The sequence below is a fragment of the Piliocolobus tephrosceles genome, chromosome 3 (genome assembly GCF_002776525.5).
Source record: "Piliocolobus tephrosceles isolate RC106 chromosome 3, ASM277652v3, whole genome shotgun sequence".
Lineage (NCBI taxonomy): Eukaryota > Metazoa > Chordata > Mammalia > Primates > Cercopithecidae > Piliocolobus > Piliocolobus tephrosceles.
In genome coordinates, this window is record NC_045436.1 from 126,534,207 (window position 1) to 126,548,606 (window position 14,400).

Consider the following 14,400-nt stretch of genomic DNA (forward strand, 5'->3'; position numbering starts at 1 on the left):
AAAAAAAAAAAAAAAGAAAACATATTTATTAAAAAAAAAAAAGAAAAAAAAAAGAGTTAATATCCACAAATATATAGAGAGTTCCATTAACTTAAGGGGAAGAAAAACAATTAAAAATGAGCAAGGAATCTGAATAGACATTGCTCAAAAGAAGACTAACAAATGGCCAAGAGATACATGAAGAAATCACTAATCATTAGGGAAATGCGAATTAAAAGTACAATGAGATATCATCTCACACTTATCAGAAGAGGTATTATCAAAAAGAAGATAACAAATGTTGGCGAGAATATGGAAAAAGCAGAATCCTTGCACACTGTTGGCGGGAATGTAAATTAGTACAGCCATTATGGAAAGCTAAATGGAGTTTTCTAAAAAAACTAAAAATAGAATTACGATGCGATTTAGCAATCTCACTTCAAAGTATTCACCCAAAAGATGTGAAATTAGTTTAGCTGAAATATCTGCACTCCCATGTTCACTGCAGCACTTCACAGTAGCCACATTTTGAAATCAACCTGTCCATCAACAGATGAATGGATAAAGAAAATGTTGCACAAATACACAATGAAATACTATTGAGCTCTAAAAAAGAAAATTCTGTCATTTGGCAAGATTGCATGTTCTCTCCTACATGTGATATCTAAAACAATCAAATTCTTAGAAGGTGTGAGTGGAAAGGAAGTTACAGAGGCTGAGGGCTGTGGGAATGGGGAGATGATGTCAAAAGGTACAAAATCTCAGTTAAAAAAATGGGCTTTATTTTTTATTTTTTTTACTTCTAGTGCACAGCATGGTGAATAGAAGTAATAATGGTGTATTGTAGATTTCAAAATTGCTAAAAGAGTAAATTTCAAGTGCTCTCATCATAAAAAATATCAGTATTTGAGGGAATGGGTATGTTACTAGCTTCATAGAATTATTTCACATTGTATTCATATATTATAACATCACTTTGTACCCCATAAATTTATATAATTAGAAATTGTCAATTTACAATAAAAAATAAAAGCCATCAAAAAAAAAAAAATAAAATCACCAAAGTAGTATTTCTTTCATTTCCACTTTAGTAAAACTGGGAAATATGCCTTAAAATCATGCACAGCTTACTTACATACAGAAATATATAACCAATCTCATTAGATTAACTACAAAATTATAACAAACTTGTTCTAATAATGAAAGTTTTAGAAATAATAGTGCTTTGAGATGAAGCTTTTAAAAAGTCCTGATTAATGAGACGTATGGCAAGAAAAATTACTATAATGGTGAATGCTGATTCAGAACCTTATTTTTATTAAGTACTTTATAGTGAAGGCTGTGACTATTTTTTCTATTTATAGTGGCAGCTCTGGTTAATTACCTTGTAATGTATTGTGACTTTAATGTACCAGTAAACTACTGGAATTTACACCCCTATTCAGTAATAAAATCTGTAAATTGAAGAATGCACATAAAGCCATCACAGCCATAAATTATGGGACCAAATGCCATGTACTATCACATTAGATTTAAAGAACAGAACCTCTCAAATTTGCTCATTAGTATATAAATTCAGTGGCTATTTTGCAACTGCAGAGAGTACAACATTTTATTCAAAGGTATTTTGTAACTTGTTACTGTATTTTCCTTTTGATCACTAAGAGCAGGTTAAACATAATTCAAATGAACACTATCAGAAAAGAAACACACTGTGACTATGGTACACAAATGTAACAATAACACAAAATACTTTTTCCCTAAAAATGTGAGAGTGAAAGTGGAATAAATCAAGGGGATTGAAAGGAAGCAGAATGGTGACCCATGGATTAAAACTAAAATGATTCACAGGTGAGAGGGCAGAAGGGGGTTAGAATGTGATTCTCAATCTCTCTCTCTCTCTCTCCATATATATATATATATATAATTTTCAAAACAGAGTTTTAAAACACAATTTTAAAGTTACCAATAATTACTTTATTGTCTCAAATTCTCAAAGCACAATCACTATTTTAAAAAGTAAATATCAAGTAATCCAAGATATTTCATATGACAGAAGAATAAAATGGCATAGTATCTGAAGCATTCTGTGTTATTTTTAGATTGAATTCATATTGTTAGGTTGAGTTTCCTCTGCTAATATTTATAACTATGTTAATATATTTTAAATGTTTTTGTTTCATATTGCTAGATTGATGAATAATAGAAAATTAAGTATGATTTTCCTATAGGAATATAGTCAAGTCCATAAACTATAAAAGAAATTAATACATGAAGCAATAATTCTGGAAACATTAACATATGTGTAGACTGGTGAAATTGCTTCAGGAAGAGAAAGAAAAAGATATAGAGAGTCATGGGTGAATGGAGTAAGGGGAACACCTAGAAATGTTGCTCATATTTTCAATACGTACGAAATTACAGTAGAAAAACAGAAGAAGAAAAGGTAAGATGGTTAACTGGTGTTAGTTTATAGGCAATTCAAAGGATATCGCTATATAATCTCACAAAAAAAGTACTGGAGATAGAATTTCAATTACTTAAAGAACTTAATTTGTCGTATTATATAAATTCAAATAAAAATCCATAACATTCAAGAGAAACTCACTCTCCTCCTCCTCTCTCTTCCATGTCCCTTGTCAACAGATGAGCAGATAGATATAGAGATGTATGTACATTTTGCATATATAATTTGACTGCATATAAATATCAACAATAATGTACAATATACTTTTAAATTATAAATAGAGATGAGGGGTTATAGTTGAAAGGAAATATTTTATAGTTCCAAGCTAACGATATTATTATACCAACTCTATCCCATTTCCAATATTTGTCTTTAAATATAAGACAGTCTTAAGATAAATGAATAAGAGTTTTTGCATTGTTACTTTGGTAATCTGTACAAATCTCTTCTTTATTTGTCTAATCAATCTTATTTTTATTTTGAAAATTGCAGGTCAGGGTCACATGAGCTAGTGATTATAACTGCAATTGGATTGAACAATTAATCACAGAACAATTTAGGAGAGTCTCTAATCTGTGCAAGCAGAGAAATGTATATCATTTCTCTGGTATAGCATGTACTTCCTAAATCGAATAAGAAGTAGAATCTATCAGGACAACCATTTTAAACTAGAGAGCACAATTTGAGGTAGATACCAAGCAGAAATGACTGTTGGATTATGGTTGATATGGTTGGGATCTGGGTCCTTGCCAAAATCTCCTGTCAAATTGTAATCCCTAATGCTGGAGGTGGGGCCTAGTGGGATGTGACTGAATCATGGGGTGAGATTTCTTATGAATATTTTAGCAACATCCCCCTTCAGCCCTGTTTGTGTTACAGCTCCACAGAGCTGTCCTCCAGTCCACAGAATGGTAGGTTCACTGATGGCTTGCACCATGCACCTGGAAAAGCTGCAGACGGTCAATACTAGCTCATGAAGGGCTGTGCCCTGCAAAGTCATAGGGTGGCTGCCTAAGACCATGGTAACTTGTATCTTGCATCACTGTGATCCGGATGTGAGACATGGAGGCAAAGGAGATCATTTTGGAACTTTAAGGTGTAATGACTACCCAATTGAATTTTGGACATGCATGGGGGTTGTAGCCCCTTCATTTTGGCCAATTTCTTCCATTTGGAATGGCTGTACTTATCTAGTGCCTCTATCCCCATTATATCTAGTAAGTAACTAACTTGCTTTTGAGCTTATAGCCTCATAGGCAGAAGGGACTTGCCTTGTTTCAGATGAGAGTTTGGACTGTGGACTTTTGAGTTAATGCTACAATGAATTGAGACTTTGGGGAACTGTTGGAAAGGAGTGATTAGTTGGTTGTCTCTCCACCCAAATCTCATCTTGTAGCTGTCATAATTCTCATGTGTTGTGGGAAGGACCTGGTGGGAGATAACTGAATCATGGGTGCAGTTTCCCCCATGTTGTTCTCATGGTAGTGAATGAGTTGCATGAGATCTGATGATTTTATAAGGAGTTTTCCTTTTTGTTTGGCTCTTTCTTTCTTTTTTTTTTTTTTTTTTGAGATGGAGTCTCGCTCTGTTGCCCAGGCTGGAGTACAGTGGCACGATCTTGGCTCACTGCAAGCTCCGCCTCCTGGGTTCATGCCATTCTTCTGCCTCAGCCTCCCAAGAAGCTGGGACTACAGGCGCCTGCCACCACGCCTGGCTAATTTTTTTGTATTTTTATTAGAGATGGGGTTTCACCACATTAACCAGGATGGCCTTGATCTCCTGACCTTGTGATCCACCCACCTCGGCCTCCCAAAGTGTGGGATTACAGGCCTGAGCCTCTGCACCCGATCTTGGCTCTTTCATTGTCTCTTGTCTGCCAGCACATATGATATGTCTTTCACCTTCTGCCATGATTGTGAGCCCTCCCTAGCCATGTGGAACTGTGAGTCCATTAAACCTCCTTTCCTTTATAAATTACTCAGTCTCAGGTTTGTCTTTATTAGCAGAGTGAGAATAAACTAATACAGTGAGCAAGGTGGACAGGAGCTTCACTGAGGGACAGAATGGCTCTCAGGAGACCCAAAGTAGGTAGCTCCTCTCCACAGGCAGGTCATCCTGATGAGTATTCAGCTCTCAGTAGAGAGGAGACTGTTAGTGGGTAACTCCCTTCCACAGGCAGGTCATCCCAACATCTGTTCAAGTATGGCTGAGTCTGGGATTTTTATGGGCTCAGAAGGGTGGAAGTGCATGCCAACTGGTCCATGGGCAGCCATGGGAGGGCTTGAGAAAAAGGACCATAAGTTCTCACTCCAGGTCACAGATTCCACCCAGAACTGGCAGTCCAGGCCCCAGGCTTCAGGCCATCCCTTCCTTGAAAGTGGGGTTTAAACTTCCTTTCCTTGAAAGTGGGGTTTAAACTTCCCTTCCTTGAAAGTGCGGTTTAAACTGGGGACCCAGTCCTTTCAGTCCAAGAACCTGTCTGCCTCCTGCCTTCAACATGCCATCCATGGTGCCCAGGGTTTTCATGCCTAGGGAGGTCTGCAGGCCTGTGCCAAGCTACCCTCAGCCCCCTGAACCTGGGCTTCCATCACTGAGCTTGTCCGTGTTCAAAGTTTCAGAGAGGGTTGAGGTGGTGGAGGGGGGCTGGGATGTCAGCACCACCCCAAGCACATGCACACCCAGTCGGGATGCAACAGTGACCATGCTCGGCTTCACCTTTGCTCTGAAATTGGAGCATGCACCAGGAGCAGGGAGAGGACAGGAAGTAGGATCAGTCACTTCTGAGCCTGCAATGTCAGTGGGGGCTTCCTGGGTCCCTGAGAACTCAGGGATGGCTGGGTCCAGAGCTGCCCGCTAGGAAGCCGCGGCTGCACCTAGGAGTGCAGGGTTCCTGTCCCTTTAACTCGGTAGAGGGCGCCTGTTCCTGGCCCCTGCATGCTCTGCTGAGCATGTCGTGCCTCCCCTAGTCGTGCCTCCCCTGCTGCAGCTGGCATCCCCTAGTCGTGCCTCCCCTGCTGCAGCTGGCATCCCCTCAGCGGTTGCTCCAGACAGGTCACCACCACCATCACTTGGAACTACAAATGGGAGCCACTGCACCTGGCCATTTATTAGCTTCCAAATCCCTTTATCAGTCAGTTTTTTGTCTTGTTTGATTTTACATTGATTTTACTTTTTATATGACTACCTGTGGTACTTTATAAATTGTTCTAATTCCTCTTCTTCTTATATTCATGGTCCTTTGAAGTGTGGCTCCTCAGTCAAGGGACATAATCTAGTTCTGCTCTCCTAAATTGAATTTGCTATGTGACTTGCTTTGGCTAATGGGACATCAGCAAACATGACAGTAACATGCTGAATGAAGAGAGAGACCTGTGACCATCACCCTAGAGACATCAGGGCAATTTTCAAAAACATGAGTGAGTCCCCTCCTCTGCAAAACCAACCAGCCTGTTAACTATAAAACATTCAGCCTCAGCTAAGTCAGTGGACATCAACTAACTCTCAGAATTATAATAAATATTTCTTGTTTTAAGTCACTAAGTTTTGGAGTCGATCATTATACTGTCTTATCCATGACCCTAAAGTAGTACTCGTTCTCAAATCATATTGGGATCATGCATGAGGAACTGAATTCTACTGAAGTCACCAACCTCTGTTAGTAGGACTCTATCTTTCAAGTTTAGTAGGAACATTCTACTATGGATTAATGTGTCTAAAGCAATGCATTGATTTATAATTCATATCTGTTTCTCATGATGATAAATTATGTCATAAGCATCCAGCCCAGTCTGTTTGTGATGCTATAACAAAATACCTGAGATGGGATAATTTATAAAGAATGGAAATTTATTTTCTCACAGTTCTGGAGGCTGAGAAGCCCATGATCAGGGGCTGGCAGATTTAGTGTCTGGTGAGGGCTGCTCTCTGTTTCCTGCTGTATCCTCACATGGCAAAACGCATAAGAGCAAAAAGGACCTACCTAGCTTCTTCCAGCCTTCTTATAAGGTCATTCATCCATTCATTAGGGCAGCACCCTCATGGCACAATCATCTCGTGAAGGTCTACCTCTTCATACTAATACAGTTGTACTGAGGATTAAATTTCCATATGAATTTTGGCAGGGATACAAACATTCAAACCACAGTAGCATCCAAGCAGTTAATCAATATAGAAACCTCAGAGGCATTTCTGCCCCTTTCCATGTATCTATTCATTGAAATGTCATGTCTCTTCAAAATACTTATCAGATCCTCACATTGCCAGGACACACTCCTGATCTCCCCATCATCTTTTATCTGAACTGCTGAAAAGTCTCTTTCTGCCAATCTCTTCTCCAATCAGTTCATCACCTACACTAACATCAGAAATATGTTTCTCATATCTATAACTGATAATGTTATGATGTAACACCCAACTAACCTGGGGAAAAATAATTTAAAATATTTTATGTTTTTATCCAGGATAAAACACAAACTCCTTGGTATGGGATACAGAATCCATCAGTCTGCCTTGTTACATCTCTCTAGTCTTTTCCTCCAGAACCGCTCCCCTTTTACTGTGCATCCAGCACATTTCCTAAAAAATACCTTCACATATTTATGTTTTGTCTCATTTTTCTTCCTTTTCATGGGATTCGCTTATCATTTCTCCTCTCTTTTTCTCTAATAAAGCACAGATGCATCCTTCAGGATCTATGCTGTCACCTTCACTGTCAGTACCTTAGAAATCATTGAATGAGTTTCCATTACATGTCAAGCACAGACCCGATGGCTCAGGGAAAAATAATAAATAAGACACTCTGTGCCCTCACAGAGCATACAGATAAGGGAAAGGAACATGTATGCCACAAAATAAAATCCAGTGTCTTAGGTGTGTAATAACTGAGGCAAGCACAGGGGCATTTGGGCAAGCACAGGGGGCATTTGGAAAACTGACACATGCACATATGTCCACCCTATCACACAGTCAGGGAAAACTTAATAGAGAAGCTAATACAGAGGAGGGCCTTAAAACGTTGGTGGAAACCTATCAATTAGACAAAAAGGGATAAGAGATTCTCAGGAGAGGAAATAGCCTATACAGAAAACATGTTCAGAAATGTCAAACCTGATGAGTTTTAATTTATTAAGTAATTAATACTGTTGAAAACATGAGAAAATATACTGCATTACTTAAAACCAAAAAGGTAACCTTGGAATATTTGGTATTTATAAAATTAAAAGGTGGCCGGGTGCGGTGGCTCAAGCCTGTAATCCCAGCACTTTGGGAGGCCGAGGAGGGCGGATCACGAGGTCAGGAGATCGAGATCATCCTGGCTAATACGGTGAAACCCCGTCTCTACTAAAAATACAAAAAACTAGCCGGGGACGAGGCGGGCGCCTGTAGTCCCAGCTACTCGGGAGGCTGAGGCAGGAGAATGGCGTAAACCCGGGAGGCGGAGCTTGCAGTGAGCTGAGATCCGGCCACTGCACTCCAGCTCGGGCGACAGAGCAAGACTCCGTCTCAAAAAAAAAAAATAAATAAATAAAATAAATAAAATTAAAAGGCATGTCCACATATCAGCTTTGAGAACAAGAAACATTTTGAAAATCATTGATAAATATTTATTTAAAAGCTGGAGGATTAAATTTGTATTTAGATTATGATGCAGTAAATGTTACTTGTAATTTTTATTTTGTATGACTATTTACAAAAATCTTTAACTGAAACAGGTAGCATCAATTTAAAAATACATAATTTTAATATATATTTTAAAAACTAAATGATGTTAATATAAAATGACTTAAGAATAATAAAATATTACTTTTCAGGGGAAAAAATCTGTCAATATGATTTAGATTAAGACATCTTAATGTAAAAAAAAAAAAAAAAATAGAATAGTAGAAAAAGAAGATCCCAGTAAAAAAGTTATGGTTATCTGGTAATTTCTAAATCTAAATGGGTATTCAACTAGTCCTCCACTAGTTGAATCACTATGAATACTCATTTATTGAAGCCACTGTATTTTGGTTTACAAACATTTCTCAGAGAAATATTTCACATTTTTGTTTATAAATGAGACTTGTTTTATCTCCAGATTATGTGCATACTTCATTTTATCCCTGCTTTTTGAACAGGCACTGCATTACAAAATATATGTGTGCAACCATCATTGCTTTCATCAAAGAATGAGCAGAGTTACTTTTTCTTTAAATAAAGAAAAACTCACCTTTAATAGAGGGTCTTTCTACCTCAGAGTCAAGATGAATTGGTGGAGAAATGTATGAAACTTGTCCATGATGTGCCTGCCCTGTAGACCCAAAAAAAATTGTTAAGAAGACATCATTCGTATGTCTTTTCCCTTTATAAATTGTTTTTATATCACATTATCTTACTCCAAACTCAATTAATAGCCTACATTAAAGAGTGTAGACATATCTGCCCAAACATAAAAACAATGTGTCATCCAAACATCACCCAATTAAAGCAGTGCTTCTTCAACAATCTGAGTTATGTTTCTTCTTTTTTTGTTGTTGTGAAATTACAAATGTGTTATGGAGTGATAACTTTAAAAACACAATAAAAATGAGTTATAAGAAACAAAAACTCAAAGCAAAGACATATAAAACAAAAGTTCTTTTTTTTTGTTGTTAGATTAAATAAATATTAAGTGGCATATTTATTTGCTGTAAATATTTCTTTCTTATTTATTTATTTATTTATTTATCTATTTATTTTGAGACGGAATCTAGCTCTGTTGTCCAGGCTGGAGTGCAGTGGCGTGATCTCAGCTCACTGCAACCTCCGCCTCCCGGGTTCAAGCAATTCTCCTGCCTCAGCTTCTTGAGTAGCTGGGATTACAGATGCATGCCACCACACCCAGCTAATTTTGTTTTTTTATATTTGTAGTAGAGATGGGATTTCATCATGTTGGCCAGGCTGGTCTTGAACTCCTGACCTCGTGATCCACCTGCCTTTGCCTCCCAAAGTGCTGGGATTACAGGCTTCAGCCACTGCACCCAGCCTGCTGTAAATATTTCTAAACTCTCTCAATTTCTGCACCTACCTCAATGAAGATCAGTAATAAACAGTCTGGAGACTTGCACCCAATGTACAAATAACACTTTGAGAAACATTTATTTAGATCACTTTACAATTATGATTAATTTATATTTTACTTTTAAGATTCACCTCCACTACTTGAATAAAAGAGTGTTCCTATCTGTATTTAATAAAAAAAGACAACCACAATTTAAAAGGGAAGTAGATGGATTAATTCTGTGTTCCTTGCAAAACATTTTATTAGTTAACACACAAATTTGTAATACACTTTCTATTTCATGAGATGAAAGCATTAAAGTGAATTTTAAGGTTAAGATGCTGATTTGAAAAATTGTTAGCTTAAATGTAAAAGAATTCTCTAATTCTCAAAGTAGTCATAGTTTGTATATTGATAATAATAAGCAATTAGGATTTTGAGGCAAGAAAGCATAATTATAGAGTCAGTTCAATTTCTAAAGCTACTTTATATACAGAAGGTTTAAGTGGGAGTGGAGGACCCACTACTTTCTTTCTACAATGGGAATATGCAGTTATATATTTCACACATCTACTATAGCAATTTACAGGGTTGTTAATCTCTTTTCCTAAACAAGGAAAGTTAATGATACATAGATTATGAAAACAGTTGGAGTAACCTTCCCATTTCAAGTAATATTCGACTTGTAATAAACTCTGCTGATTTCTCTTATGAGGCACATTTCAAATAATTAATATGGCTCCCTGTTGATAGTAGATGCCATTGCTCCCAGCATTTTTCCGGCTAACAGCAGAGACAGTGGAGAGACTGTAATACACAGAGTCCCTCATAATGGTAACTAAGAATATTGCACATTCACTGGCCATGTTTCAGTGGAATACTAAAAACGTTATTATAAAAAGAATAAGACACCAATTGTGTACTGTTAGCAGTCCATGTTCAATACAGTTTATTAAGAACTTCAGATAATCCTAATTATAAAACCACCTCTTGACCTATGTAACATATTGGTTGCAAAGACATTTCTATTCTTCAGGCCTTGTGTCATTACATATAGATTGGTTTGAAACTTTGTAGATCTTGTAAATACAAATAATACATTGCTTTCTTTATATTGGCTCAAAATAACCTTAGCATATAGAATAATATTGATTTTCTGTTTAATACCGGAACATAGCTTTCATCACCTAAGACAGTAACTACAAAACATGTTCACACATACCTAATCTCCTTTCATCCAACCCCCATCACTATGTACTTTTTTAAAATACGAGCATTTTTAAACCAAAGAATAGTGGCAATAGAGAAAAGGGAGGGTAGCTTGCAAATTAGTTTTAATTATATTTATTCTAGGAAAAATGATACATTTGTATGGAGATTTTATATATATATTATATAGACACAGATACATTCATATATGTATCTTAATTAAGCATAATTCACATACCACAAGCACCCATTTAAGGTATACAATTCAACATTTTTTTTTTTTTTTTTGAGACGGAGTCTCGCTCTGTCGCCCAGGCTGGGGTGCAGTGGCCAGATCTCAGCTCATTGCAAGCTCCGCCTCCGGGTTCCCGCCATTCTCCTGCCTCAGCCTCCCGAGTAGCTGGGACTACAGGCACCCGCCACCCCTCCCCGCTAGTTTTTTGTATTTTTTAGTAGAGACGGGGTTTCACCGTATTAGCCAGGATGGTCTCGATCTCCTGACCTCGTGATCTGCCCGTCTCGGCCTCCCAAAGTGCTGGGATTACAGGCTTGAGCCACCGCGCCTGGCCAACAGTTTTTAATATATTCATAGTTATGCAAACACCACGACCAATTTTAGAACATTCTCATCAAAACCAAAAGAAATCCGAAGTTCATTAGCACTCATTCCTCATTTCCTCCCAAGCCATCTCAGCTCTAGGCAGCCACTCATCTACCTTCTGTCTCTGTAGATTTGCCTATTCTGGACTTTTCATATAAATGAAATTATAAAATATATGTTTGTATATTTTGTGATCAGCTTCTTTTACTCACCATAATTCAAAGAAGCTCATCCACTGTTGAAGCACAAAGCAGTACTTTATTTCTTTTTCCTAAATAATAGTCTATTGCATAGACATACTACATTTAATTTATCCATACATCAATTGATGAACATTTAGAATCATTTCCACTTCTTGATTATTGTGAACAATGCTGCTTTGAGCCTTCATGTGCAAATTTTTATGTGCATTTTTCTTGGATATATTCCCATGAGTGGATCACTGTGTCATATGGTAATGTTATATGTAAACTTTTGAGAAACTGTCAGACTGATTTCCAAAGAGGCTGTACTATCTTACTTTTCGATAACAGGATAAAAAGGTCCCAATGACATGGAGACATTTTGAGGGTTTGTTGTTTTTGTTGTTATTGCTGTTTGTTTTTAAGGTGATAGTATAGTTAAGTCAGCTTTGACCAGATTTTGAAATGATTAATATTATGATGACTGTAAAATCTGGGAAAGGACTAATCTCTCTGAGTATAGAAAGATAAATCAGAGAATTTGAGCCAGAAATTATGTCCCCATTGAGAGGGTAGAAGGAGAAAAATGATCTAATGAACAGAGAAACACACACAAAAAAACTTTTGTTCTGAAATGAAAACGCGGACTCTCCACTCTCAGGTATGCCAGATAAGTAAAAATTTCAAGGGTCTGCTCAATAAAGCCCAGTGTTGTAGCAAAAATCAAAAGGCCGTTATGGATTCTGGAAAAACCTTTATTTTTCTATCTTCAATCTCTTTTTCAACTTTCATTTAATTTCTATTTTATTGAGAAACCCTGTGCAATTTCTACTAAAGTTCAAATAGAAAAAGGACTTGACCAGCATTTGGTACAGGAAAATGCTCTTCTCTCTTTCTATTGTCAATATTTTCCCTGTACATCTGAGAATAGAAATACTTTATAGAACTATGGAACTAGGACAGAGAAAGACATTTGATAGCTTATATTCCAGAATCCACATTTTAGAATGAGAAAACTGACATCTTGAGAAGTTGGAGACTTTTTCAAAAGTCAAGTCAAGATGGTGGTTGTCAAGAGTGATGTCAGAGGCCGGTTAGAAAGCGGATGCTTTACAGCTAGCCTGCAGAAAACTGCCAATAATCCTCATCCTCTTACCTCTCAAGCCTCACTTAGAATGGCATTATTTTCAAGGTGTGTGGGGCATAATGCTTCATGTGTGTTGAGACATTAAAAATATTGAGAGCTATTTATTTATGAAAATATGTAGATTTTTCCCCATAAGGCTAGGTTTACAAACTAGAGGAGTTTAGTTTAATGGGTAAGATCACGGCTTCAGAAGCAGGAAGTCTGTGTTGTTAGCCAGATTTTGCCATTTATTAGTCATATAACCCAACTAGTTAAGTAACTATCAAGTTGCTTCACTTCTATGAGTCTTAGTTTCCTCATTTGTCTAACGAGGATTATAACAGCACTGACCTCATAGAGGCATTCTGAAGATTAGATGAATTTATACATAGGTAGTAATTAAAACAGTGCTTAGTACACTGAAAAGTACTTATTAATTTTTAGCTATTATTATTACTAGAAGTTCGTTCTTTTGTTCATTAATTCATGAGGCACAGGTGCCTTTCTAAGTGTTTGGCATATATACAACACCATAATAAATGAGAGTCCATATTCTTATGTAGAGTGAAAAGACAGCAAGCAGTAAACATAATAAATACATGAATTATATCATATGTGCAAGATGCTAAGGACAATGGGAGCAACCTAGGTTAAAGGGTATCTAGAGTGGGACGAGCAGTTAGCAGTTTTCAATAGGGTGCTCAAGGAAGGCCTAATTTAATTTCCATGAACAGCACTTACAGAGTTTAAGAGATGACAAGAGGTAATATCTGACTTTTACGAGAAACTCTAAAAGGATATGCACAGACAAAGGCTCAAACCTAATTTTAATAAGTAAGACTTAAAGAACTAAATATGCTGCTATCAGATGCTTTTCCTCTAACCCATTTATTTCAAATTCTTTGCATATTTATAGAAATATTAATACTGTCACCACTGACCAATGGATAAAAGAAGATATCAATAAACCATGAAGATATGCAGTTGGGAAAATAACCACAACTTTCTTCTAAAAGTAAAACCACATTTTACTACCATAAAATCGCCATTGATTTCTACAGTTATACCATTTTTCAACTCAACTGTTCGCCATTTTCTATACAGTACTGTAAACAAGTTTAATAGTTGATGGTCCTCCAGGCAGATTTTATGCCTTTTTTGTTGTTGTTGTTTGCTTTACATTTTTCAACTGTTGATCATGATTATTTTACTCTAGAGATATGACAGTCCTGCTCTTTAAAGACAATAAAATGGATGCCACATTTTTACTCCTGAGGTTTTTAATAATATTATCGTTTTGCTTTTATAATGTTTTGGATGTCAGTAAGTTATATCTTTCTGCTCTGCTACAATAATAAGTCCACCTGAGGAAGAGGGAACCCACACCATACTACTTTTAAAAATGGCATGTGGGATTTTTTCTAAGTTTTTAAAACACTCTGAAAGTAGCTCTGATCCTCCAAAAGAAAAGAAAGAAAGCCTGATTTCTTGTTGGAAATAATCTCTACTGCTGAAACAAAACAAAACAAAACATAGGTCAATGTGTTGTTTGTGCTGATGGAAAATTGGACATGCCTAGCATGATAACAGCTTGAATTTTTTTTTTTTTTTTTTTTCTTCAAGTCCCACTCTGACTATATCCATCTGTATTTATAAAGTCGGCTCTCAGGAGATGATGTAAACACCAATCAAAAGTCATCATCAACCAAAAACTGTGTAAAGTCAATTTGATATCTATCCTTTTATTCTGGTTTCTTCCCCCCCCCCCCTTCATCTTAATAATTCTACAGATTTGCAGTGAATTTAGTAAAGTATGAG

The 14,400-nt window shown here is 36.7% G+C and overlaps 1 protein-coding gene across 7 annotated transcripts in view; it reads right to left on the bottom strand.

Moving 5' to 3' along the window:
* Positions 1-14,400, bottom strand: part of ADGRL3 (adhesion G protein-coupled receptor L3) — a 902,055-nt gene that overhangs the window by 268,197 nt on the left and 619,458 nt on the right. For all 7 annotated transcript variants that reach the window (XM_031935344.1, XM_031935342.1, XM_031935341.1 and 4 more), the window contains one exon: positions 8,655-8,735. In XM_031935344.1, coding sequence (XP_031791204.1) covers positions 8,655-8,735 — 81 coding nt within the window. The remainder of the gene's footprint in view (positions 1-8,654; positions 8,736-14,400) is intronic.